The sequence below is a fragment of the Bufo bufo genome, chromosome 8 (assembly GCF_905171765.1).
Source record: "Bufo bufo chromosome 8, aBufBuf1.1, whole genome shotgun sequence".
Classification (NCBI taxonomy): domain Eukaryota; kingdom Metazoa; phylum Chordata; class Amphibia; order Anura; family Bufonidae; genus Bufo; species Bufo bufo.
In genome coordinates this window covers 161,260,927-161,288,407 of record NC_053396.1, presented here as the reverse complement: position 1 = coordinate 161,288,407, position 27,481 = coordinate 161,260,927, and the positions used below count along the sequence as shown (strand labels likewise).

At 45.7% G+C, this 27,481-nt stretch overlaps 1 protein-coding gene across 1 annotated transcript; it reads left to right on the top strand.

Annotated features, from left to right (window-relative positions):
- Positions 1–142: 142 nt before the first annotated feature.
- HPRT1 (hypoxanthine phosphoribosyltransferase 1) lies at positions 143–26,966 on the top strand. The gene is made up of 9 exons (XM_040442775.1): positions 143–310; positions 4,999–5,105; positions 10,836–11,019; positions 13,834–13,899; positions 14,544–14,561; positions 17,620–17,702; positions 20,747–20,793; positions 25,257–25,333; positions 26,573–26,966. Exons 1-9 carry the CDS (start codon positions 290–292, stop codon positions 26,618–26,620), a joined length of 651 nt encoding a protein of 216 aa, XP_040298709.1. The 5' UTR covers positions 143–289; the 3' UTR covers positions 26,621–26,966.
- The last annotated feature ends 515 nt before the right edge of the window (positions 26,967–27,481 follow it).

Below are 27,481 nucleotides of genomic sequence, written 5' to 3'. Positions count from 1 at the left end.
ATGTACTGTATGTGTATATATGTACTGTATGTGTATGTACTCCATGTATGAGTAGTCCATGCAGTGAGAGGCCCCCACACTCGCGGTCCGGCCATGGATGGAGCCGTGGTGTGATCTGTGATGCAGGCCGGGCTCCTCCTCCTCGGCGGGCGGGCTCCGGGCCATGTGTGTGACTGCGGGCTGCGGCCTGTGAGGGTTGTGCAGTGAGCGCGGCGCCCGCCGGAGGACACACACCGTCACCTACACGCAGCCTGTCCTCTCCCCGCTGACGTGGTCCCGCACAGAAGACATGGCGAGCCCCTGTATCGTGGTGAGTGAGGCCGGCCCCGGTCACTTCTGCGGGGGGAGTCCGTGCACGGGTAGCGGCGGAGAGGAAGGTGACACCGGCTACAGGAAGGGAACGAGGGCTCGGCATGCAGCGCAGGGTGTGATCGGGCGCCATGGCAACAGCAAGCGCCTCAGCCTCACATGCTGCACCGGGGACGGGGAGCCTGGAGAAGGCCCGAGGAGTGCTGTATGTCACGATATACATCAGGAAGTCATGAGGCTTGGCGCCGGTTGCGATGTCTGATTGTAGCATATAAGAAAGTATTGAGTCTTGTGTCGTGATGCGGCATATGAGAACAGGAAATCAGGGGGATGGGGGAAATAAGGACTGAGGGACTTTAATCTATCAGGCTTAATTTCTTGGTCAACAAGTAAGCACGTGTATGTCATGATATAGAAAAATCCTAACGTCAGGAAGAATGTAGGTGGAAGTGTGTCACAATATGGAGAAGTCATAATGTCAGACTATATTAAAGTGTTGGGTCAAGTTTCTGATATGAACAATGTGAGGTATTTGAGTATATGTCACGATAAGGAGTTTAAGAATATGCATGTTTGGAGAGATCTTTGTGAAATATCGTGATAGAGGGAACATAGGTTCACAGGGTGGAAATATGTTGAAATTAGAGGAGTTTTAGTATCGTGTTGGGGCCACTAAGATCTGTATATCGTGTATAGGTGCTTCTATGTGAATTGGGGCTAAAAACTGATGTGTGTATATATATATATATCTCTATCTCTGAGGGAGGAGCAGCCATTACTGATGGGGTACATATAGAGCAGAGATCAGCAACCTTCGGCACTCCAGCTGTTGTGAAACTACAATTCCCAGCATGCTCCATTCATTTATATGGGAGTTCTGAGAAGAGAAGAGCAAGTATTCATGCTGGGAGTTGTAGTTTCACAACAGCTGGAGTGCCGGAGGTTGCCTACCCCTGATATAGAGTGAGGGGGGGGGGGGGGTATAGCTATAGGCACCCTAGCATGTCATGACTAGGAGAACATGTGCTGTTGAATTGGGTGTTGGTGTCATGACTGTGTGTGGTCACTAGGTGGAGCTGTTCAGAGTTGAGCCCCACATTGGAGGTGAATGTGTGAGGCCTGGGCTCCATTCCTGTGGTCTCCTCAGAAGGGTATTACTGGATGTGGAACATTTTGGTTGTGGACATCTAGGATCCCACCTGTCTGGGAAATGATGAGTCAGGTTGTATTCACACTGGCCGTTCTGATGAGGTGTCTGGAGGCCTGTATTGTATCTACTGGGCTACTGCAGAGTCAGGAATGTCCTGAGGGTCACTAGTAACGGAGAACACTTTAGGTTTTGTATTAATATTTATGAAAGTTCTTATTTCTGGGCCCCCAAAGACCTCAAGTAGTTGTAGTGTCTGCTGAAGTCTCCAGTAATGTGTCCTCTGATCCGCTACATGCCAAGCATGCACAGTCTTCTGCGTGTGTCGCCTCCTATATGTGCTGTCTTCTACGTGTGCCTATCACTTTTACACTGCTTAGGCTCCATTCACACGTCCGCAACGTGTTTTGCGGATCCGCAAAACACGGACAGCGGCAATGTGAGTTCCACATTTTGCGGAACGCACATTGCCGGCACTAATAGAATATGCCTGTTCTTGTCCGCAATTGCAGACAAGAATAGGACATGTTCTATTTTTTTTGCGGAAATGAAGTGCGGACTCAGAAGTGTGGGTCCGCAATTACGTGTCCGCCCATAGAAATTAATAGGTCCACAATTCCGTTCCGAAATTGCGGACGTGTGAATGGAGCCTTATGGTGAAATATGGTTTCAGTAGAACTCTGCTCCTTCCCCTTCTGAGACACACGGGTCTCATCTCTCAGAGAAGAAGTGGCCTTCAGGGTTGTCCCTGCCTGTATAGGCTGCCATTGACCGGTGTAACTAGCTGAGAAGTCTACAGGGTTCTCCAGCCCTGGTTATGGTCCTTGAGTCATGGACCATGACTGGTCCTGCTGTATGTGCACAAAAAGTCTGCTCTTACTAGTAGGGTCCTAGCTTTTTTTTTTTTTTTTTTGCACACTCTTTCTCCGTAGACATGGGACATACGTGGCGCCGCTTATCACATTAGTGTAAGAAACCGTGGAGTGTGTCCAGAGAGTCTGTGCTGTGGGTCTCATGAAAACGGCTTCTATTCTTGGGCAGGCTTCATGCCTTTAAGAACATCCTGTCAATATGACGTCTATGGGGTGGTGAATGTGAACATCTGAGTCCAGGACACTGGTCTCCTGACTGACAACCGGGGCCCCACGTGCGGGGATACTCTGCAGCACACGCTGAATGGAATATCTTCTATTTCTGGAGCACGGGATATATACGTACACGGAGAGCATATGGATGGCGGGGCCGGAAGGTCTCCTATAACAACTGTGGCTCCTTGGCTTATTAGTGCAGCCTCATTAGTAGAACCCCCCCATCATACGTGTACATTGCGGTATGAACCGACACATCAGGGTGGCTGCCAGTAACTTGGTACTGTAACTGTACTAATGACAAAACCTCTGCTGTTTAATCCCATAGACCTCAGAAATCTGCCTGATTTCTGCAGGGTCTGCTCTGTGCTGTGGGTCAGAGGGGTTCAGCTACCAGGGACTGGCATAGTTTCTGAGGTTTTACCACTGAGCGCACACTTCGGGGTATGTAACGTGTCATATGACATTCTGTATATGAAGTGATGTTGCTGATAACCCGGCAGGCGCTCAGTGAAGTTGATTCGCTGCAGGTACAGAAACTTACAAGGTGACATATATTTTACAGAACGTTTCGCCCTTGAAAAAAAATCTGTGTTTAAACAATATGAGGTAAAGCGACTGTAAGTGGAGGTAGAGCTGGGAGAATCCATAGGGGGCAACAGGAGGTAGAGCTGGGGAAATCAATAGGGGGCAACAGGAGGTAGAGCTGGGGAAATCCATAGAGAGCAACAGGAGGTAGAGCTGAGGAAATCAATAGGGGGCGACAGGAGGTAGAGCTGGGGAAATCCATAGGGGGCAACAGGAGGTAGAGCTGAGGAAATCCATAGGGGGCGACAGGAGGTAGAGCTGAGGAAATCCATAGGGGGCGACAGGAGGTAGAGCTGGGGAGATCCATAGGGGGCAACAGGAGGTAGAGCTGAGGAAATCCATAGGGGGCAACAGGGGGTAGAGCTGAGGAAATCCATAGGGGGCGACAGGAGGTAGAGCTGGGGAGATCCATAGGGGGCAACAGGAGGTAGAGCTGAGGAAATCCATAGGGGGCAACAGGGGGTAGAGCTGAGGAAATCCATAGGGGGCAACAGGAGGTAGAGCTGAGGAAATCCATAGGGGGCGACAGGAGGTAGAGCTGGGGAGATCCATAGGGGGCAACAGGAGGTAGAGCTGAGGAAATCCATAGGGGGCAACAGGGGGTAGAGCTGGGGAAATCCATAGGGGGCAACAGGAGGTAGAGCTGGGAAAATACATAGGGGGCAACAGGAGGTAGAGCTGGGAAAATCCATAGGGGGCAACAGGAGGTAGAACTGGGAAAATCCATAGGGGGCAACAGGAGGTAGAGCTGGGGAAATCTATAGGGGGCAACAGGAGGTAGAGCTGGGGAAATCCATAGGGGGCAACAGGGGGTAGAGCTGGGGAAATCCATAGGGGGCAACAGGAGGTGGAGCTGGGGAAACCCATAGGGGGCAACAGGAGGTAGAGCTGGGGAAATCCATAGGGGGCGACAGGAGGTAGAGCTGGGGAAACCCATAGGGGGCGACAGGAGGTAGAGCTGGGGAAATCTATAGGGGGCAACAGGAGGGAGAGCTTGTGGTGGCAGAGCATTTCAGGGGGGATCTCTGAAGCTCTCAGTCCTGTACAAAGCCATGTGGGGAATCAACAGCTGTGCATATTTAAAGAACTCTTCCCCTCTTAAAATGATTGCACATTGCCAAGATAAGCCATCACTTTATGATCGGATGTTGCCTGACCTTTGGAACCCCCTCACTCCTTAGGAAAAGGTGGATTGTGGCCCTTCACAGACCATCTTGGTGCTCCTAGCAACCTGCTGTGCGGGGAAATGCAGCACATCTCCATTCAAATGAATGGGACCAGTTCACCCGGCCTTGCAGACCCATCTTATAAGGGGATGTGGGCGTTTATTCTCAGGATGGGTGATGGTTACAGACGTCAGACCACCGATCATAATATATCCTAATGTGCAGTAAGGCCTCTTTCAGATGAGCGTGTGGGAGCGTGACTTCCCGTTATGGACCGTATCGCACAGCATTATAGTGATTTCTAATGCTGTGTATCTCTGCTTACCCTTACTTCCACAGCTTTACGTCTGCATATTTTAGTTGATGTGAGGTCATGCAGAGACACACAGCATTATAATGCAGTGCGATACTGTGATACCAAAATGGGAAATGTGTTTTCTGCACGCGACACGCTGGTCTGTAAGAGGTCTAACTTTAAATAATCCATCACCTGAAAATGCCAGATTGTCAGACATTTACTACAAGAGTCGTGAAATAATAATCCCTGCAAATGATGAAGGAGCTTTTGGCCTAATTCTGTGGATCGCCTCCCTCACAGCGCTGGATCTTGCGTTTGCATATGTTGTCGTTTCCGCTGCGGAACGTGGACGCTTCGCCTTAGAATTACTTATTCAAATACGCTCTTATTTTATATTTGCAGCTTGCTGATGACGAACAAGGATACGATCTTGACCTCTTCTGTATTCCTAAGCATTATGCAGCGGATCTGGAAAAGGTCTACATTCCCCATGGGCTAATAATGGACAGGTACGTTGCACTTTTGCAGTTTTTAGAAGGTCTGTAACCTAGAAAGTCTGCGTACAGTTTTTGGCGCCAAAGCCAGAAGTGTGTTGAATAGAAATTATAAAGGAAGCATTTAGGCTGGATTCTCTTCTGGCTTTGGTTTAAAAAAAATGCTTTAAATGGCTATGTTTGACACCTTCCTAAACCAGATTTGTTTGTGCAAGGCATGCTTGAGGTCTCGCCCCAGACCCTTGTCCTGGCAGCGGATCTTAGCACAGTACTTGTGACTGAAGAAAACTCGTCCAGACCGCTTATTTCCATACAGGAACCTGTACGGTGCGTGATGGTTATCAAACTGGAACCAAGGAAAAGCACAGAAGTTAATGACTGTCTAATAAACATAAATTGTGGTGACAACTTCTTTTGTAAATGAAGACCTGCCGCTGATTCTCATAAGTCAAGCTGCTGGAAACCCCTTTAAAAGGCTTCCCCAAGACTTTATAATGATAACCTATCCTCAGGATTGGCCATCAGTATCTGGTGGGGGACCCTCGCTTATAAGCTGTTTGAGGCCTTCTCTGTGCTCACCAGGCACAGCGCCGTACATTGTAGAGTGGCTGTGCTTTGTATTGCAGCTCAGCCGCATTCACTTTTATGAGGCTGAGCTGCTCCTAGGCCACGTGACCAATGAATGTGTCGTCACTGGCCTAGGAAAAGCGGCAAGAAGGCTGTGGCGCTACTGAGAGCCACACAGCTGATCTGTGGGGGTCCCGGGTGTCTGAAGCTCACCGATTAGATACTGATGACCTATCCTGAGGATAGGTTATCATTTTAAAGTCTCAGAAAACCCCTTAAGTCAGCTGGCCTGTTTAAGGGCAGGTGGGCACACAATCTGTTATATTACAGCAGTGAATGAATGGACTACCATGGTTGTGGCACGCCAGTCTTTCTAGTGCCCCTTCGCTGTGGTACCATACGGCCTTGTAACTGGTTACAGATGTTGCCAGAATCACAGATCCAATTTTTCCCATTTAAAATCCCTTTTTTAGAATGTGCAGTCCCAGTGAATGGTTGCACATTAGTCAGAAATAGTTGAGAATGTGAGAATAGAAGCATTGTTATTTTTAGCTATAATTGACTCATTGTCATCCATTCTTGCTGCATTCTGTATATTTCGCTGGAATCAAATGCATTATAGAAATGATATGGGGTAAAATGGTAGAGAATATTCTGTAGGATCTAATTACGTCGCCTGATTGGGTGACTGTTTTTGAAACCTAAATTATATAGTCTGTCATCTGTTCAGTAGTCCATGGGTAGTTGCACGAAAATTCCGCACTAGATTTTTTGCTATAGGAAAAAGACTTGATTTAAAGGGTAACTCCATATATATTTTTTATTTGCTAGTTTATTAGAGCTAGGCATGCATACCGGAGTTAGTCTGTCAATGATTATCAAAAGATCTGTAATTACCTTATAATAACAGCTTTCATTAATGTCCCCTGTCCCTTTCCACTGCTCCCTTAAAGAACGTTGCTAGGGCTTGTCTGTCTTCCTTTTAGTATAAACAGAAGACAGAGGGGCGGTCTTCCACACTGCATGCCTGCATTAGGCTTCAGAGTGAGGAGGCGTGTCTCTCAGTAATCCAATCTGATTGGCTGTCAGGGAGCTGCTGGCTACAGCAAGTGTGTATGGGAATGAGGGAAAGCAGTTTTGGTCTCGGAGAACTGGCAGAGGAACCATCTTGAGAAGGTTCTCATATTGTAAATGTTTAAACAGCCATAACTAAGGAAAACAGTGGTATGTGAAGAAACTAAAGGTTGCTTTATGCATAATTCTTTTGCAGCAGTTAACATATGCTAAAATGATTTTTTTGATGAAAACATGAGTTACCCTTTAAAGGGGTTACCTTGTACACAGCCCTTGTCCTGTGCCTATATGGGCACATGGGCATCATGAAGGGGGTATACCCCGCTCTGGATTCCTCTCTGTGAAACAGAATGGGGAACTATATATGATGTCTGGCACAACGCAAATTAGCAGGGCAAAATCGGCACCAGCAGTTTGTGGGGCGACTGGGCGTGGATCACTTCAGGAGCTCTGTCCGACTTTATGGTAATGAAGCATGTAGGAGTCCACTGTACTGTTTCTTTGACAGGGGGATTCATTACCATACAGAGCGGGACTGTTAGGCGCCATGCACACAACAGTATCCGTTTCGTGGTCTGCAAATCGTGGACTCGTTGACTTCAGTTGGTGCACATTTTGGGGAGAAGTATAGGACATATTTTGTCTTTTTGCGCAATGGACATATGGATGCAGATGGCACATGGATTATCTGTGTGCTTTCCGCATTCGTATGTTCGTAACTCAAAAGATAGACTGCCTAAAAAATGCGGACCACGACCCCATTGAAGTCAATGGGTCCGCACCATGATGCGGCATGCACACAGCCAGTATCCGTGCTTTGCTGATCCACGGTTTGCAGATGTATGAATGCCCCCTTAGCCGGCTTACTGCATGGGAAGGAAAGTGAGTTCAGAGATAATAATGACCTCACTAGAATCTGTGTCTCTTCAGTTATCCTCCCAACATAGTAGTTTCACGGTGATAGATGATGAGAATCTTATCTGTTCTGCTGCATCCTGGAAAATAATGTCATGTTCTTGCCCACAAGTGGAAGTTGCATCTTGCTTCATACATTTAGTGACCGATACTCTCAGTGATAAGTCTAGTGCATTGTCATGTGCTCTTCCTGTTTGTGTGACCCACATCTGTACCGGACACAGGGAGTCAGCGTCTTCAGGCCTCGCAAGGCACCAGGGTGAATACACCAAGGGCCGGTGATTGGGCTTATCCTTGTGTATCCGGCATTGTGCTACTGCAGTGGATACTGTGCTGTTCATGTCTGTGTGCTGTAGATTTGTAAAATGACTTAAATTTTGGATAATGCAAAAATATTAACATAATAAAACTTCTATTTAGTGGAGTATGTGACAGTATGTAAACAGGGAGCAGTAGGAGAGCCAGTTATACGAATGGCTTTGTGTCACCCAAATGACTAGTGTGTAGGGTTGGGTAATAAACTGGTATTAACGATATACCACGGTATTAAGAAACGCCGATATCGCCATTTCTTAATTACCGCGGTATTTTATTGACGTCATACGGGAAGTCGCACGTCACAGTGCTGAATGCCTCTAAAACGTCCAGCGCACATTAGTCGGCACAATGGAGAAGGAGAGTCCCTCCCCACTGTGATCCGGGTGCCCCTGCGCCACCAATGAGAAGATAATAGGAGGAGGAGAGGGGCTGTGGCTGCTGCGCCACCAATGAGAATTACCCTCAATTCAAATATAGACTGCAGGTGCCGGCTGTATCACATACCCAGCACCCGGTCTCAATGACTGGAAGTGGCGATCCCGCGAACCGAGGCAATTTACCCCTCAAATGCGGCACCTGAGGGGCTAATTGGCACAGTTCAGTGGGATCCCTGTCATTGAGGCCGAGTGTCGGCTGTGTGATATGGCTGGCACCCGCAGTCTAGATTTGTATCATGAGGTTAGATATATTCATTGGTGGCGCAGTGGCCTCCCCCCCCCCCCCCCCCCATACCCTAGTTTTATAAATTATAATTATTGGTGGCGCAGTGCACCCAAGCCCCCAGTATTATAATCATTGGTGGCAGTGGCCACAGGGTCCCCTCTCCCCTCCTCTTTATTGGTGGCAGCTTCTGATCGGAGTCCCAGCAGTGTAATCCCCTGGGGCTCCGATCGGTTACCATGGCAGCCAGGACGCTACTGAAGCCCTGGCTGCCATGGTAATGGCAGCCAGGGCTTCAGCGCAGCAGGGAAGAGTGTAAGATCCTATTCACCCTAATAGATCTCTATTGGGGTGAATAGGACAAGGGATGAAAAGATCCCAGGTTCTAGCCCCTTAAGCGGCCTAATAGTTCTTAAATAAAAAAGTTAAGAAAAAACTAAACGCCAGAATATTAAAAATTTTAATCGCCCCATTTGCCAATTTACATAAAAAATATATATAACCAATAAAAAAAAAAAAAAATCTGGAATCGCCACGTCCGAAAAAGTCCAAACTATTAAAGTATTGAAAAATATCTCCTATGTGGTGAACGTCGTAACAGAAAAATACTGTAAAGAACACGATTCTCCATTAATTTTTTTTAGTCTCCTTCTCCCCTAAAAAATAGGATAGGACTGTTCTATTATGGGCCACACGTTCCATAAATTGTGGAACGTACACTTTTTTTTTTTTTGGCATTTAGTTTTTCTTTTGCGTGGTATAGAGTATTGCATTGCTTTTTTGGGACCGAAATTGAATCTAAATTTTGGTATACCCCCGTGACTAGGGTTGTCGCAAGTCCTTTAGGTCACAAAGAAATGGAATCTTGTGGCTGTAAACCCCTAGAGCCAGGAGACCGGCACTGGATAACAGTCGCTGGGGGGCTCTGGGGGCTGAAAACAGGCACTGAGAGGCCGGGGCTGAGAACAGGCACTGAGAGGCCGGGGCTGAGAACAGGCACTGAGAGGCCGGGGCTGAGAACAGGCACTGAGAGGCCGGGGCTGAGAACAGGCACTGAGAGGCCGGGGCTGAGAACAGGCACTGAGAGGCCGGGGCTGAGAACAGGCACTGAGAGGCCGGGGCTGAGAACAGGCACTGAGAGGCCGGGGCTGAGAACAGGCACTGAGAGGCCGGGGCTGAGAACAGGCACTGAGAGGCCGGGGCTGAGAACAGGCACTGAGAGGCCGGGGCTGAGAACAGGCACTGTGCTCTGGGGGCTGCGGTAATATGGCTAAGGGACTAAGACCCATATGGGAAGCGCCAGTCTTTAGTAAATGACCCTCAATATTTTATTTGAAAGGCGTCTTTATGACTGTCAAGGTGCCCTTCCTGACAATGTGCACCTATAACGGGCACACTGAACAACCCACTTATCAGGGTTTTCCGCTAGGATGTCCCATTTTATATGGGAGCGGTGAAGATGGCTGATCGCTGCTATCTCCAGCACTCCCATATAGAATGATTGGAGCAGCAGGGGGCACGGCCGCTCCATCAGATTTGGGGGGGGGGGGGGGGGGGAGACGGTGAAACCGCGGTTGGTGGGCAACTAAGAGATATTACTGCATGGGGGCATCAAGGAGACATTATAATGTACGGGGGCAACAAGGAAACACGAGTACATGTTTTAAGTTGTTTTTTTTTCCCTTCTAAATGGGAATTTATCGCGATATATATCGTTGTCACGATAGCTTTCTATACATTGTTTTCGTGGGAATATTTTTGATATCTCCCAACCCTACTCCAGCCACAACTCTCCCCGCTCCGTTCTCGTTGTAGGTGCTGGTCCCAGAGGTGGGACCCCCATGCCCCCATTGTCTGTGATTGCAAAACCCCTTAAAAGTAGCACTCCCACAAAAGAAATGTATTCTCTGACCTGTTAGAAAGGTACATGATGTAAACTGTAGTAAAGGTAATTTTCTTACCAGTGACTGTATTTGTGAGTTATAACCTCCCTTCTGATCCTCAGCTGTGTCATGTGACCAACACTGACTTCACAAATAACACAGCGTCTTGTGTGGACGGGAAGCCAGTTTCTCTGTTTTCCTATGTCAGCCTCAATGTCCGTCTAATAAGAATAAATAGAGAAGTAATTGACTTTGCTTATGAGATTTTATTTCTATGAAATGTTCTGCTGAGAACCGGCATAAAATTATCTTTGTTTTTCATGACCAGGACAGAAAGATTGGCCCGAGACATCATGAAGGATATGGGCGGCCACCACATCGTTGCACTCTGCGTTTTGAAGGGTGGATACAAGTTCTTTGCGGATCTACTTGACTACATCAAGGCACTAAATCGAAACAGTGACCGGTCGATCCCCATGACAGTAGACTTTATAAGATTGAAAAGTTACTGTGTAAGTACTCACAGGAGCCTTGTGGCTGCAATGCCACCTAGTGGCCATAAAGCAAGTTTACATAAATTTATTTTTATTTTTTTACTATGAATTTGTAAACTTTCTGTTATGAAGCCACAGGTTGGCTTTAAGGGGTTCGCCGATCTGGGACATTGATGGCATATTGCTAGTATGTCATCAGTGTCGTAGGTGCGGGTCCCACCTCTGGGACTTAGGCTACTTTCACACTAGCGTTAATATTCATTGTCAATGGGACAAAACATAACTGAACAAAACGGAATGCTCCAAAATGCATTCCGATTCGTTCTCATACCGGAGAGCATCCGACCTGGGATGCGGAGCAAAACGGATCCGTCATGACCCACAATGCAAGTCAATGGGGACGGATCTTGACACAATAGAAAACAGATTTGTCCCCTATTGATTTTCAATGGAGTTCATAACGGATGCAGATGGTTGTATTATCACTAACGGAAGCATTTTTGCTGAACCCTGGATCCAGTAAACACGCTAGTGTGAAAGTAGCCTTACTCCAGTCTCCAGAACGGGGCCTGTGAAGTAAACACAGAGCGGCTGCATGTGCACGGCTACCCTCCGTTCACCACTATGGGAGTTCCGTAAATGGCCAAATTACAACAATTAGCTATTTAAAACAATCCCATATGAAGACTGTCTTAAAAATAAGAGGTGGCAGCGCTTGTACTGTGTACATTGTGTTCACCGCTAGGGGACTTACAAAAACAGCCGAGCACACCATTCATGCCTGGTCCTTTAACACTGGCTGATGATGGAAAACAAACGTATGTACGTGCAGTCATTACTGCACATAAACTTGCTCCCAGTTGCCCAGCAGATTAGCACATGCTTATCATTTTCTTCAGTAGCACATCTTCCTGCGTAAATAGGGCACATACTGCCGACAGTTGAAACCGTCATACTAATGATTGTTTGTCCTCATGCTAACGTAAACGGCACTTAATAATTACTGATCGTCATGCAGCATCATCAGTCGGTGCTCTATAACAGGCCCTTACACTCTCCGTTGTGGAATACTGATCATATTTTATGTTCTGATCTCCTTATGATCAGTATATTATAAGTCTTAAAGGGGTTGTGCAGGGGTTTTATATTGACGACCTATCCTCAGGACAGATAGTACAAAAATCGTGACGGCAGCATCTCCTCCATTCTAATAAGGCTTTATTCACACAAGGCGCATGAAACAGTACACACGGTCCAGATACAGCAACGTTTCGGCTACATACTAGCCTTTGTTATTATATCCATACTCGGGACAGGTCATCATTATCAGATCAACCCGGCAGCCCTGCCATTCATCTGTTTGAAGAGGAGGTGGCGCTCCACGTGAGTGCTACTTATCTTCATTAGACTGCCCATCTTCTCGGTAGTGCCGTGAAATTACAAGTACTCCATTCTCTTAGAAGAGATATTAGGTGGGGCTGCCGGGGGTTGGACCCCTGCTGATCTGATATTGATGACCTATCCCGAGGGTAGGTCATCAGTATAAAACCCCTGCACAACCCCTTTAACTGCCTAGGTCAGTACTCCCAGCACTGAGGGTTCAGATGCCAAGGTCGTTGTAGGGGGTTAAGGTGGGCGTAGAGAGCAAAGTGAAATCATGGAGATACAGATGCAGCCAAGTTAAACTTGAAGTAACGAACAGCAAGAAAAAGATAACTAACTTTTCAATGGATTTCAATGGCTTTTGCCATCTGTTATCAGTGTCAAGTTTAGCTCGGCTACATCTGTAGGTATGAACACTGTCTAGCTGATAATCGTGTCCACATCCGATATTAAAGGGAATCTGTCAGCTTCAAAACTCCTCCCAAAATAGTGCAAGCCGGGTATAGTGTAAATGAAACTGAGTGCGATTATGGAATTATCATCTTCACACTGGTTTGCATTCTGCTCCTCCAAACCAGCCATAAAATACATTGAGAGAACTGTCTCCATTATGCGTGCGCATGAGCAGAATGCATGCAAGTATGAAAAGAATGACTGACATAATTGGACTCGGTGTCACTTGCACTATACACCGCTTGGGCTACTTTCACGCCTGCGTTTAGGTGCGGATCCGTCTGGTATCTGCACAGACGGATCAGCACCTATAATGCAAACGCTTGTATCCGTTCAGAACGGATCCGTTTGCATTACCATTTGCATTTTTTTGTTCATGATAATGCAAACGGATCCGTTTTGACTTACATTGAAAGTCAATGGGGGGCGGATCCGTTTTCAATTGCACCATATTGTGTCAGTAAAAACGGATCCGTCCCCATTGACTTACATTGTAAGTCAGGACGGATCCGTTTGGCTCAGTTTCGTCAGACTGACATCAAAACGCTGCAAGCAGCATTTTGGTGTCCGCCTCTAGAGCAGAATGGAGGCTGAACGGAGGCAAACTGATGAATTCTGAACGGATCCTTATCTATTCAGAATGCATTGGGGCTGAACTGATCCGTTTTGGGCCGCTTGTGAGAGCCCTGAAACGGATCTCACAGGCGGACCCAGAAACGGCAGTGTGAAAGTAGCCTTAGGCTGGGTTCACATCACCATTCGTTTTTACGTTCTTCTGATCTGTCAGAAGAACAGGAAAGAAAAAAATATGGATACTGCGCGTCAGTTATGCACATTTGCAGTCATTTCCGTAATTTATTTTTTTTGACTGATCAGAAGAATGCAAAATGAAACAATGATGCGAACCAGCCTTACCCTAGTTTGGGGAGTGTTTCGGAGGTGACAGATTCCCTGTAAATCTACTTGTATTACATGTCTCTTTGATATTTCTTACAGAATGATCAGTCTACAGGAGACATTAAAGTTATAGGCGGAGACGATCTTTCTACTCTAACAGGGAAGGTAAGTAGTTAACGCTAGAGGACAGCCAGCAGTGTGTAGGATGAGATGCTTCAACCGGTTCATAATCACACTTTTATTAGCAGTAGTTATGGCTTTGTATGACAGTCACCAGTCAGCGCTACTGTGGAGCAGGCCCTAACAAGTAGTCTACCACTTATGGTAGGGATACCTTATGCAGGGATGGCCAACCTGCGGCTCTCCAGCTGTTTCAAAACTACAACTCCCAGCATGCCCAGACTCCCTACAGCAGGGCATGGTTGGAGTTGGAGTTTTACAACAGCTGGAGAGCCGCAGGTTGTCCACCCCTGCCCTAATGTATTACAGCTCATATTGCATCAGTCTAGGAGATCCACAATACTGATGGGGTTGTCTTCTAGGGAGGAAATTCAATCACATAAAACTGGCCCTTTGAAAAACTTGATGCAAAACAGATCACATACGGATGCATTTGTATTTCAACCACTTTCCCTAGACTTCAATGGTTGATAAAAAATCCACTGTATTTTATGGTCTGAAGCTATGAATGTCCACTGATTATTAAGTGTGTATATGTGTATATGTATATGTGTGTGTGTGTATATATATATATATATATATAATATTTTTATTGCTTAGTTTTATAAATGTGTTCTCTTTTCTTGCAGAATGTCTTAATTGTTGAGGTAAGTTCACATTTAATCTGATTTACCTTTTTAGCAAATACTTCATATGTATTTAATGATATTAATCCCTGTTGATGAGTAAGATTTACTAGGAATTGATATTTGGTGGAGGGGGGCTGGCTATGTTCAAAGCTTATTAGGGCTAAGCCTTGGTTACTTCTTTCCAAGAATCTTCATGTCCCTTGTTAGAAACTGCTAGAGATGTTTGACTGTAGGGAAAGTCTAATTACCCTCTGGATGTGTCAGTTGTTAACTGGCTATAGCAAATTTTTGGCTAAAACCAGTTTTAAAAGTGAATTCTCTGGCTAAAATGCTTGGCACAGAAAATTACCGCACATCTGAGCTCTGATGTACAGTACTGCTCCCAAATGAAGAAGCATTGGCTAATTTCTTTCTGACTACCTGAACCTCTTCTGTGCCTCTAAGAGACTTGTCAGTGTAAGGCCTCATGCACACGTCTTTATCCATTTTTGTGATCCGCAAAAGGATACTGGTCGTGTGCATCCCGCATTTTCCCTTCTGCAGGTCCCTCAGTATATTTAAGGGTCCATTCACACGTCCGTGTGTGTGGATCCGCAAAACACGGACATCGGCGATGTGCGTTCCGCATTTTGCGGACCGCATATCGCCGGCACTTAATAGAAAATGCCTTTTCTTGTCCGCAATTGCGGACAAGAATAGGACATGTTCCATATTTTTCGGGATCGGAAGTGCGGATCCGCAATTCCGGATCCGGGCAGCACATCGTGCTGCCCCATAGAAATGAATGGGTCCGCAATTCCGTTCCGCAAAATGCGGAACGAGATTGCGGATGTGTGAATGGACCCTTATTAGAGTCCTATTGTCCGTTTTGCGGACAAGAATGGGCAATGTTCTACTCCTCCTCCTCCTGCCTTTTTTTTTTTTTTCTTCTTTTCTTCTCCTCCCCGGGGTTACGGAATGGATGGACATATGGATGTGGACAGCATATTTTGTAGCGCCATTGAAATGAATAAGTCTGCATCTGATCGGCAAAAAATGCTGGTTGGATGCGGACCAAAACTACGGCCGCGTGTAATATGGCACTTGTAACAAAACGTCACTGAAATCGTGATGCTATAGTGATGTATCTGAATAGTGTATGTCAGATAGTAGTTAAGTGTATGAATGACCGCTTATCCTCCTATTATGTACAGGATAAGAGTCAGATTGTGGGGGTCAAATGCACATGTTCACCTCTCCATTCAAACTGTGGGACTGCAGGAGGTGTAGCGAAGTACAGTGCCCATCTATCTCTAACAGTCTCATAATGATGAAGTGGCAGTATAAATGCTGGGTGCCACTCCATTTAAATGGAGGACACAGGACCTTGTTCTCGTCATTGGTGGGGGTCCCAGTGCACCGATCACTTAGGCCTCATGCACATGGCCGTTGTTTGGGTCCGAATCTGAGCCGCCGTTTTGGCTGTTCGGATGCGAACCCATTAACTTCAATGGGGCCGCAAAAGATACGGACAGAACTCCGTGTGCTGTCCGCATCCGTGGCCCCGCTAAAAAAAATAACATGTCCTATTCTTGTCCGCGCTTTGCGGTCAAGAATAGGCATTTATATTGAAGGCTGTCCGTGCCATTCCACAAATTGTGGAACGCGCACGGAAGTAATCCGCGTGTTGGGGATCCGCGATTTTCAGACTGTAAAACACACCACAGTCGCGTGCATGAGGCTTTATTCTGTGGATAGGTGACAAGTTGTCATTCTGGGACACCCCCCTTTAAGGGTGGAGTGGCCTTTTTAGCGGTAGCCTAAAGCTTATGATGTAGAATAATTGTCACTGGGACAGTCTAAACTTCCAGGTAACAGAGACTGCCCTGTCATGTTTAAAGGGTTTGGCCACTTTCTGACTCCTTGTGACCAATGTGTATGTAAGATGACTATATGGCACTTGCTAATATAGCCTTTGACATATCCTGTGCCGTTTATTATATTTCATAAGCCATGTCTCCTTGTTGGCAGATCTTCTGTGCTGTCCATAAAATGGCTGCTGATGGAGGGTCATGTGATCAGACACATCATTCAGCTTCCTCCATTCAAACGCACGGCACTTGCACTAAACTCCCAACAAGTGCAGATTGCAGGAGCAGTGTATGTGAATGGAGGGGATTTGCCTGGTCACATGACCCTCCGTCAGCAGCCATTTTTTTTGGACAGGACCTCCAGATGGACAACACAAAAGACTTGGCAAACAAGGGGACTTACCTTATGAAATATAGAAAATGGTGCAGAATTTCAACAAAGGTTACATTGGTAAGTGCCATATAGTCATCATACAAACACATTGGTCAACAGTAACCAGAAAGTGACCAACCCCTTTAAAGGGGTTGTCAGTTATTTTTTTGTTCTTTCTATGTTCCTCACTAAGCAAATGTAACAGTTTTCCAATTAACTCACTTTATCTCCAGTGGCTGGTTTCTCAGATTTCACTGAGGGTCACATGACCTGTGATGTCAGCTTCTCTCCCTGCTCTGATAAAGGTTGTTTACAAGCCTGTAAAGATGTCAATGTGCTGGCCACGCCCCCCTTCACTGCTGTCTGCTCTGTCCTAGGATTCTTAACCCCTTCAGCTGCACATACTGGGTAGCTGCAGCAGTGACAATTCTGGGCACAGAATCTGACAGACTAGAGAGAGCATTGCACAAGAAGGTAGGGGGAAGATCCTGTATGTATTAGCAGTGTCATTATACAGCTGGTACTTGTAGTCCTACACATACAACATGCTGCAGAGTCTCCCAGCAGGCAGACATGTCACTCAGGGCAGCTCGTGTATCCACTCCCTTAGCAGAGCAGGGGGAGAGGCAGAGATTGTTTTTATTGCATGCAAACAAAGGGCCAGAAAAGAACCAGGGAAATGAGGAAATATATTTATTTTTTTTGCATAAAACTTGCTTAGCTTCGTTATATATTGCTGCCCATCAGATTTTCAGTGCTATATTATTATTTTTCATAACTCGGACAACCCCTTTAAGCAGTGGATGAATATAAATTTACAGGATAAGGACTTCATTTTATACGTTTCTTCCAGGACATCATTGACACGGGAAAGACGATGAAGACATTACTTGCAATGCTGCAGCAGTACAATCCCAAGATGGTTAAAGTAGCTAGGTACCAGTGTAACAATAAGGACAGAACCACTCTGATAGATAACATCTAGCTCGCTGGTTGTGGAAATATTACAATACATGTGGGGTTTTGTAAAGAGAAGTGGGACATCTTTTGTAATAATTTCACATCTTTAGATATCTCTCGTTTAACCACTTGCAGACTGCCCGTTGAATATAAATGTCTGGTCTGCATTGATCTCTGCGGGGACTCTCCTGAATGTTCCTGAAGTTAGTGGCTCCCCGTAGAGAAGGCAGGGACAGTTTTTCTGCCCCTGCCTTCTCCTTCACCGTATACTAAGCGCTCAATGAGCACTGTATATAAAGATGAGGAATCGGCAGTGCCGCTTCTTTCTCCGGTCCTGTCGATCATGTGATCTGCACAAGCTGCTGGGTTTTAATGTAGGGACTGTATTCCCCATGTAACTGGGACTAATAGCATTCCTAGTAGTGATGAGCAAACTTCATGTTTTTGAAGTTCAGGTTTTCTGGCGATTCTGTTGGGGTCCGTGATACCGGAATCCATAACAGAATTCTATGACGAAATGCACAACAGAAGCCTTTAAGAGGCATTCCGTCATAATAGACGGATCTGTCCGCTTTTCCGTTATGCAGGAGTCCTGTCCTGCTTAACGGAAACCGGACAGATCCTTTATGCTGCCCATAGACTTCTAATATGACTGCCTCTTAAAGGCTTCCGTGGTGCATTCTGTCATCGAATTCCGTGATACCGGAATCCATAACGGAATTGCCAGAAAACCCAAGCTTCAAAATATGAAGTTCGCTCATCCCTAATTCCTAGTTATCCTTGTCCAAGTTTTGCAATATCAGCATTTGAAGAAAATGTAATGTTAAATATCCCTCAAATGTCTTGTATGGCCTTTTAGGGTGTTCACAAAAGGGAAAAAATGTAAAAATAAGTATAAAAAAAAAAACACTAGCTGCTACACCGCAGCTTCTAGCCAGTGAGCATAAACTATATCTTCCCCTATAACAATGTAAACCAGTATCTTCGTTGCACTGCTGATTAGGGAACACGTGTTTCCTTTTTCTTAGGCTACTTTCACACCTGCGTTCAGGTGTCCGCTCGTGAGCTCCGTTTGAAGGAGCTCACGAGCGGTCCTGAACGCAGCCGCCCGGCCCTGATGCATTCTCAATGGAGGCGGATCCACTGAGAATGCATCCGCCTGCCAGCGTTCAGCCTCCGCTCCGCTCAGTGAGCGGACACCTGAACGCTGCTTGCAGGGTTCGGGTGTCCACCTGGCCGTGCGGAGGCGAGCGGATCCGTCCAGACTTACAATGTAAGTCAATGGGGACGGATCCGCTTGAAGATGACACCATATGGCTCAATCTTCAAGCGGATCCGTTCCCCATTGACTTTCAATGTAAAGTCTGAACGGATCCGCTCAGGCTACTTTCACACTTAGAAAATTTTCTAAGTTATAATGCAGACGGATCCGTTCTGAATGGATGCGAACGTCTGCATTATAGGAGCGGATCCGTCTGATGAAACATCAGACGGATCCGCTCCGAACTCTAGTGTGAAAGTAGCCTTAGTTGTGTTTTTTTTTTTTTTTACATTTTCCTGGGTTTTAAAAAAGATACAAAAACATGACATAAAAATAAACCCCCCTGTATCACTGAAAAAAGGCGCCTAAACTATTTACATAACTAAATGGAAATTATGACTTTGAAAGAGGCATGCACTAAAAAAAACTGAAAACATGTCTGTTAAGGAGGGTGGGGGTAAGTAGCCCGGCCTGGAACTGGTTTATTAGGTTACAGTATTTGATATGTGAGGCTGCTGCCAGCAGAGGGCGCACACTTGTAGTAAATGTAGCAACTACTGAGCTTGGCTGGATGCCATAGGGTACGCAAGTAACCCCTAGATTGCCATGCAAAGAAGCAGTAGTTTAGGCCAAACTGACCTCCAGAGAGACAGACCGCTCTGCTCTTCCCTATACAATTCTCGCCACGCATCGATATTCCACTGCTAAGCGAACAGTAATCTGATACAAATTTGGATTAAAATTTAGTAAATACAGGGATATACCACCGGCGCTAATTACAGTGGATAAGCAGCAGTGTCAAAAACAGCTCCGCAATAACTGTTATAAAAGGGTTACACAAATCATTTGTAAAAGAGAAAAGAGACACCGCGCTCAGCCTAGTAAACCTGACCCTTATTAACCTCTGGTTCTGATCGTGTACAACCTGTCCACCTCAGTTTGAAATAACAAGAATACCTTGGTTCTGATGTGTGGGATCGGGGGACCACCTTCTCGGGCGTTCCAAATATGCACGTTTTCTTCTACACAGAGGCAAATAGCAGGTAGAATAGGCTGTACGGAGTTCGCCCCGGCCGGTGGCGAAACTCCACTTGTACTTACGCTCACGCTCGCAAGGGGAGCTGGTGACGTCACCTGTTGAGCTACGGGCTGCTGTAAGCACCAAGAAACCTTCCTACGTGTTTCGAGTACTACAATACTCTTCGTCTTCCCTGACTAAGAGTATCGTAGTACTCGAAACGCGTAGGAAGGTTTCTTGGTGCTTACAGCAGCCCGTAGCTCAACAGGTGACGTCACCAGCTCCCCTTGCGAGCGTGAGCGCAAGTACAAGTGGAGTTTCGCCACCGGCCGGGGCGAACTCCATACAGCCTATTCTACCTGCTATTTGCCTCTGTGTAGAAGAAAACGTGCATATTTGGAACGCCCGAGAAGGTGGTCCCCCGATCCCACACATCAGAACCAAGGTATTCTTGTTATTTCAAACTGAGGTGGACAGGTTGTACACGATCAGAACCAGAGGTTAATAAGGGTCAGGTTTACTAGGCTGAGCGCGGTGTCTCTTTTCTCTTTTACAAAAAATTTAAGAGATAAGTGTCTGATTGGCCCCTTTTCTAGTGATCGGTGGGGGCCCTAATGGTCGGACCCCTGCCAATCAGACACTTAGCCCATATCCTATTGATAGGGGATAAATTGTTAGATTGGGAAAACTCCTTTAACAAATAGGTTGTGTTATAATATTTTTTTTCTGTTATCGGAACAGCTTGCTTGTGAAGAGAACCCCTCGCAGTGTTGGTTATAGGCCTGATTGTAAGTAGTCTTGTATGGTAAATTATTCATATAGATTTTGACTTGACAGATTGCCTGCAATGGTATTTACTAAAAGGGGTTGGCTCCCCTGAACAACTCTTTTCCATTTGTTATGGAGTATGGACTTTGCTCAGGAGTAACTCTGATCTAGAATGAAGATTTTCTAACAAGTAGGGGAACCAGGTCCATCCATGAATTACATGGACCACCTTTCATTTGACTGGTCATTGCAGGAGACATTAAACAGTTTGCCAGGTCTTTGATGAGACCACCTATTTTAGTAGTAGAGGAAGTAAGATGTATAAAGTGATATAAAATGAAAATTATTTTCTATTGCGTTACCTGCCTTGTCACAGGCATTCATTATAAACGAGGTCTTACTATGAGAATCTCTCTTCTCCTTTGGCCCGGTCTGTTATATTCTGAATAGCTGTAGATGTATTGCAGTGATGTGTAACTATTACTCCATCCGCCACCATGGGGGAAGAGTTACATGCCAACCACACAGAGCACCTAATGGCAGTTTTGGCAAAAGGCATGGTTTATTTAGAGCACCTCAGACACCTTAGTGTCTGTTCACACAGAATTTGCAGTGTACATGAGGAGGCTTTCCTAACGTATAGATGCCTCTCTCGTATGCCATTGTATAGGCCTGCCTTTATGAAATGGCACAGCAGGCTACTCTATACAAACAGAAGGCAAAATAGCACTCTTTTGGCTTACTTCTGATGACTGGTGGTCTTTGAATACATTTGACATGCGTGCCAGGAGGCCTGAATTGAGGCTTAGTTTGGGGGATCCATGATGCAGTTCGAGGAAGGAAAACGATTGAATCAGACTTAACAGTATGAGGCCAGACACAAACGAGCGAGTTGAATGCGAGGAACTCACAGCATGTGTCAGTGCAATGTCCCGTCCTGACCTCACTCCTCTGACAGGATTGCACAGCATTATACTGATTTATAATGCTGTGTGACCCTGAGAGTCCTGAAATCGATTCTATTACATTGACATAATGCTGTCAGTAGATTTCAGGACTTTCAGGGTTACACAGTATTATAAATCAGTATAATGCTGTGCGATCCTGTCAGAGGAGTGAGGTCAGGATGGGACATGACACTGGCACGTGCTGTGAGTTCCTCGCATTCAACTCGCTCGTGTGTGTCTGACCTTATGCTGTAAGCTATACTGATAGGTATATACTGGCTTTATTCAGTTAGTATACATAATTCTGTCAGTGTAATTCGGCAGATTTCAGGACTCTCAGGGTTAGGGCTCGTTCACACGACCGTTGGTGCCCCGCTCCCTTTTTGCGGACCGCAATAGACGGGCACCGTTCCGTTGTCATTCTGCATCACGGCTGCGGACCCATTCATTTCAATGGGTCTGCAAATCCGGAGATGCGACGCCCTACGGAGTGCTTTCTGGGGTTCCGTTCCGTGCATCCACACCGCAAAAAGATAGAACATGCTCTATCTTTTTGCGGAACAGAGGGATCGCGGACCCATTCAAGTGAATGAGTCTGTGATCCCCATGCACCTGTCCCACGTAAGGTGCCCGTGCATTGCGGACTGCAATTTGCGGTCCACAGCACGGGCTTCACATGTTCATGTGAACGAGCCCTTACACAGTATTATAAATAAGTATAAGGCTACATGCACACGACCGTGCCGTTTTTTGCGGTCCGCGACGGACAAGAATAGGACATGCTATATTTTTTTTGCTGCTGGGCCACGGAACGGTGAAACGGATGCGGACAGCACACAGAGTTAATGGGTCCGCATCTGAGCCACAAAGACGGCGGCTAGGATGCGGACCCAAACAACGGCCGTGTGCATGAGGCCTTATGCTGTGCGATCCTGTCAGAGGAGTGAGGTCAGGATGGGACATCACACTGGCACATGCTGTGAGTTCCTCGCATTCAACTCGCTTGTGTGTGTCTGACCTTATGCTGTAAGCTATACTGATGTACAGTGGTACAGTACTGCCCATAATTATTCATACTCCTGGCAAATTTTGACCTAAAGTTACTTTTATTCAACCAGCAAGTAATTTTTTGACGGGAAATGACATACCGTATTTTTCCGCCTATAAGACGCACCGGCCCTAAAGACGCACCTAGGTTTTTTAGGAGGAAAATAAGAAAAAAAATGTTTTAACCAAAAGGTGTGCTTTTGGTGGTTTGAACTAATGGCGGTCTGTGCATGACACTATGATGGGGTATCTGTGGATGATGCACTGTTATGGGGTGGGGGATTTGTGGATGGCACTGTTATGTGGGGATCTGTAAATGGCGCTGTTATGGGGGGAGCTGTTGATGGCATTATGATAATGGGGGGGATCTGTGGATGGCATTATGATAATGGGGGGATCTGTGGATGGCATTATGATAATGGGGGGATCTGTGGATGGCATTATGATAATGGGGGGGGGATCTGTGGATGGCACTGTAATGGGGTGGTGAATCTGTGGATGACACTGCTATATGTGTCATCCACAGATCCCCCCCCCCCCCCCCATAACAGTCCCATCCACAGATCCCCCCCCCCCCCCCCATCATAATGCCATCCACAGTACATACTAGCGGGGCCTGAGTACAGCGCCTGCACTGCCCCACCGCTCTCCCCGCCTACTACAGTCCCTCCTCACTAATACATCGCAGACTGCAATGTAAATTGCCAGCATTCGCTCTATAAGACGAAAAAGTGGGGGGGAAAGTGCGTCTTATGGGGTGAAAAATACTGTAGGTGTCTCCCAAAAGATAAGACGGCATGTACAGGAGGCATTATTGTGGGGGAAAAAATAATTCTCAGCTGTTATTTACATTTGTGCTTAAAGTGTCCAGTCCAAAATTATTCATACCCTTCTCAATAATCAATAGAAAAGCCTTTATTGGCCATTAATGCAATCAAACGCTTCCTATAATTGCAGACCAGCTTTTGGCATGTCTCCACAGGTATTTTTGCCCATTCATCTTTAGCAATGAACTCCAAATCTTTCACAGATTCTCAATTGGATTCAAGTCTGGACTCTGGCTGGGCCACTCCAAAACGTTAATGTTGTTGTCTGCTAACCATTTCCTCACCACTTTTGCTGTGTGTTTTTTTTTTTGTTCATTGTCATGCTGAAATGTCCACTGGTGCCCAAGGCCAAGTTTCTCTGCAGACTGCCTGATGTTGTCGTAGAGAATCCTCATGTATTGTTTTTTTTTCATGGTGCCGTTTACTGTGATTAGGTTCCCTGGTCCATTGGCTGAAAAACACCCCCAAAGCATTAGGTTCCCACCACCATGTTTGACAGTGGGGATGGTGTTCTTTGGGTTGAAGGCTTCTCCTTTTTTACGCCAAATGCAGGAAACATCATTGTGACCAAACAATTCAATTTTTGTTTCATCTGACCATAACACAGAAGACCAGTAGTCTTCTTCTTTGTCCAGATGAGCTTTTGCAAAGGCCAAGCAAGCTTTTGTGTGCCTTATCTGGAGAAGTGGCGTCCTCCTTCGTCTGCATCCGTGGAACCCAGCAGTGTGCAGTGTCTGTTGGATTGTCTGCCTTGAGACATTGCCACCAGCAGAGCCCAGATTCACCAGGATGGCCTAACTATCTCTAACTATCCTCCTGGCCAGCACAGGTGTCACTTTTGGCTTCCGACCACATCCTCTGAGATTTTCCACAGTGCGGAACATCTTGTATTTTTTAATAATACTTTGCACTGTAGCCACTGGAACTTGAAAACATTTAGAAATGGCCTTGTAGCCTTTTCCTGACTTGTGAGCAGCCACAATGCGCAGCTGCAGGTCCTCACTGAGATCTTTTGTCTTAGCCATGACTGTCCACAAACCAACTGCAGAGAGCTGCTGTTTTTCACCTGTTGAGTTGATTAAAACAGCTGTTCCCAATTAATCAGGGTAATTAGGATGCTTTAGAACAGCTTAGACTATTTGGACTGATATAGAACTTTTGATTTTCCCACAGACTGTGACAGTTTGTGAAGGGTATGAATAATTTTGGACTGGACACTTTTTGCTCAAATGTAAATGAAAGCTGAGAAATGTGTTTTTTTCCCACAATAATGCCTCTTGTACATTGTCTTATTATCTTTTGGGAGACACCTATGTCATTTCCCGTCAAAAAATTACTTGCTGGTTGAATAAAAGTAACTAAGTCAAAATTTGCCAGGGGTATGAATAATTATGGGCAGCACTGTATATACTGGCTTTATACAGTTAGTATACATAATGCTGTCAGTGTAATTCAGCTAATTTTAGGACTCAGGGTTACACAGTATTATAAATCAGTATAATGCTGTGCGATCCTGTCAGAACGGGACATCACACTGACACATGCTGTGAGTTCCTTTTATTCGACGTGCTGGTATGGGTCTGGCCTTAGTCCTGCATTTATGTGGAGATGGTAACCCTTTTTTTTATTCTGTTCTCCAGCTAACACATTGTTCTTCTCTAGTTGTAGGATTTGAAGTGCCAGACAAGTTTGTTGTGGGATACGCATTAGACTACAATGAATACTTTAGAGACTTGAATGTAAGTACCCTTCCCCGTTGCGAGGTTTTCAGCCTATGGTACATGTTCACCCCCTGCTTTTCTGCATTTTGCAAAGAAAGATGTCTGCTCCCCGGTGCTCTGAGGGAGGATTAGTTACTCTTGCTGATAGAGGTAGGAAGAAGCAGAAGAGCAAAAATTGTGTGTACATGTAGCAAGAGACCATCTGTGTCTCATGAGACATCTTTGAGAAGAGGTTTGTTTATAAAAAAAAAAAAAAAAAAGTTGGGGCTGGAATGTGACGTTGTGGCAGAGGGGGTGTATATGCTGAAGCAGGGGGCGTCATGTGAAAGACAGGAGGAGGCGGGCTTGGGCTCTGCATGAAGGCAGGCTTAGTCACTAGCAAGAGGTCTTGGCTCCTTCTGCGGATATTAACGCCCCAGTTCTCTAAGGCCTCATTCAGATGGCCGTAGTGTTTTGCGGACCGCACATGGCCACAACCATAATAGAAAATGCCTATTCTTGCCTGCGATTGCGGGCAAGAATAGGCCATGCTCTGTCCTTTTCCGCAGAACAGAACCACGGATGCGGCCAGCACACGGTGTGCTGTCCGCATCTTTTGCGGCCCCATTGAAATGAATGGGTCCGCACCCGTTCTGCAAAATTTGTTGTCTGAATGGGCCCTTAGGTTGAGTTTACACTTCAGTTATTGTGAAGCCTACTCAGAGATGAAGTATAATGGAAAGATCTGCACCTATTCTGTGTTTTTGACCCGCACCTGGTTTTGGCTCACAATACCTGATGGAAATGACTGAAGTGTGAACTCAGCCTTAGGGCTCATGCACACAAACGTACATTCTTTTCATGTCCGTTTTTTTTTTTTTTTGTAGATCGTATAGGAAACCAGTCATTTCAACAGGTCCGCAAAAAAAACGGAAGTTACTCCGTGTGCATTCTGTTTCCGTATTTCAGTTCCGCAAACAAAATAGAACATGTCCTATTATTGTCCGTATTACGGACAAGGATAGTACTGTTCTTTCGGGCCAGCTGGTCTGTTCCGCAAAATACGGAATGCACGCTGACATAATCTGTATTTTTTTCGGACTGCAAAATACATACGGTCGTGTGCATGAGCCCTTACTTACCGTAGATAGTGATGATGGAGGTGACAGATTCCCTTTAAGCACAAGCCATCCATTTTTAAAACCTGGATAACCCCCTTTATCCTCTCCAGTGCACACTCCCTGTCTTGTCTAACACACTGTATTCTTTTTATTTCAGCACATTTGTGTTATTAGTGAGGATGGGAAGGAGAAATACAAGGCATAGAAGATAGTTGAACCATTGATCAGTTGTCGACTCCTGAGGCTGGGATGGATTTCCTGATGTCATACCCCTAGACATCATCCGCATCACACATTAGACTCCTTAGTCAGTGCATGAAAACAAATATACCTCGTCTCTTCTTTTACCTTCAGAATGTAATGCCCATGGATGGGGCTCTGCGCTGTACAATAGTGTTCATTATCTATGGAAGATTTGCATTTTGACGGCTAGCGCTTCTTTATTTAGTTTCCTGGATCATGTAAATTTATAGCACTTAAGAAACCTACAATGAATGATGAGTGTATTGGTGAATACAGTTCCACACTGGGTTATTAATGAGAGCAGCTTTCTCTATCATACAGTCAGGGTGTATCTTTGATTTGCCCCCTTTCCTTTTAATATAGATGTGGAAATATCAGAAAACTATGTATACAGAGAAATATGTTCTTTGGTCTGCTAATGGCATCTAAATCATTTTATTTAAATTTTTTGGTAAAAAGGAATGTCCTCAGAAAATGGTCTGTTTATGTTTAAATCACATTATGTCACTATATATTTTTAAACAAAAATCCCCAAATTGTTTTTCGCACTGGCCACTAGCAGTAAAATATGTTAAGACTTACTGTTTTTGAGAGCAGCAACATGGGCCATAGGCATAATGGACAAGCGTTGACCCCATTGATTTTTCGAGGCGTGATCTGTGCGGAGGTCAGGAGAGAGTAGATAAGCTGCTGTTCTTGTAAATGGTGGATTCTGCGTAATCTATTCAGCTGTGGTTCTTGATAGTGATGAACAAAGCGAGCTTTGGATGTTACGACTGGTACCTCAGAACCGAAGCAGAATTCGGTTCCAAGTTTTAAAGTG

Excerpts from the sequence above, each read along its gene's own strand:
- HPRT1 (XM_040442775.1), top strand. The coding sequence starts at position 290 with ATGGCGAGCCCCTGTATCGTG. Across the intron at positions 5,106-10,835 it reads CATGGGCTAATAATGGACAG|GACAGAAAGATTGGCCCGAG; the intron begins GTACGTTGCACT and ends TTTCATGACCAG. Across the intron at positions 11,020-13,833 it reads TAAGATTGAAAAGTTACTGT|AATGATCAGTCTACAGGAGA; the intron begins GTAAGTACTCAC and ends TATTTCTTACAG.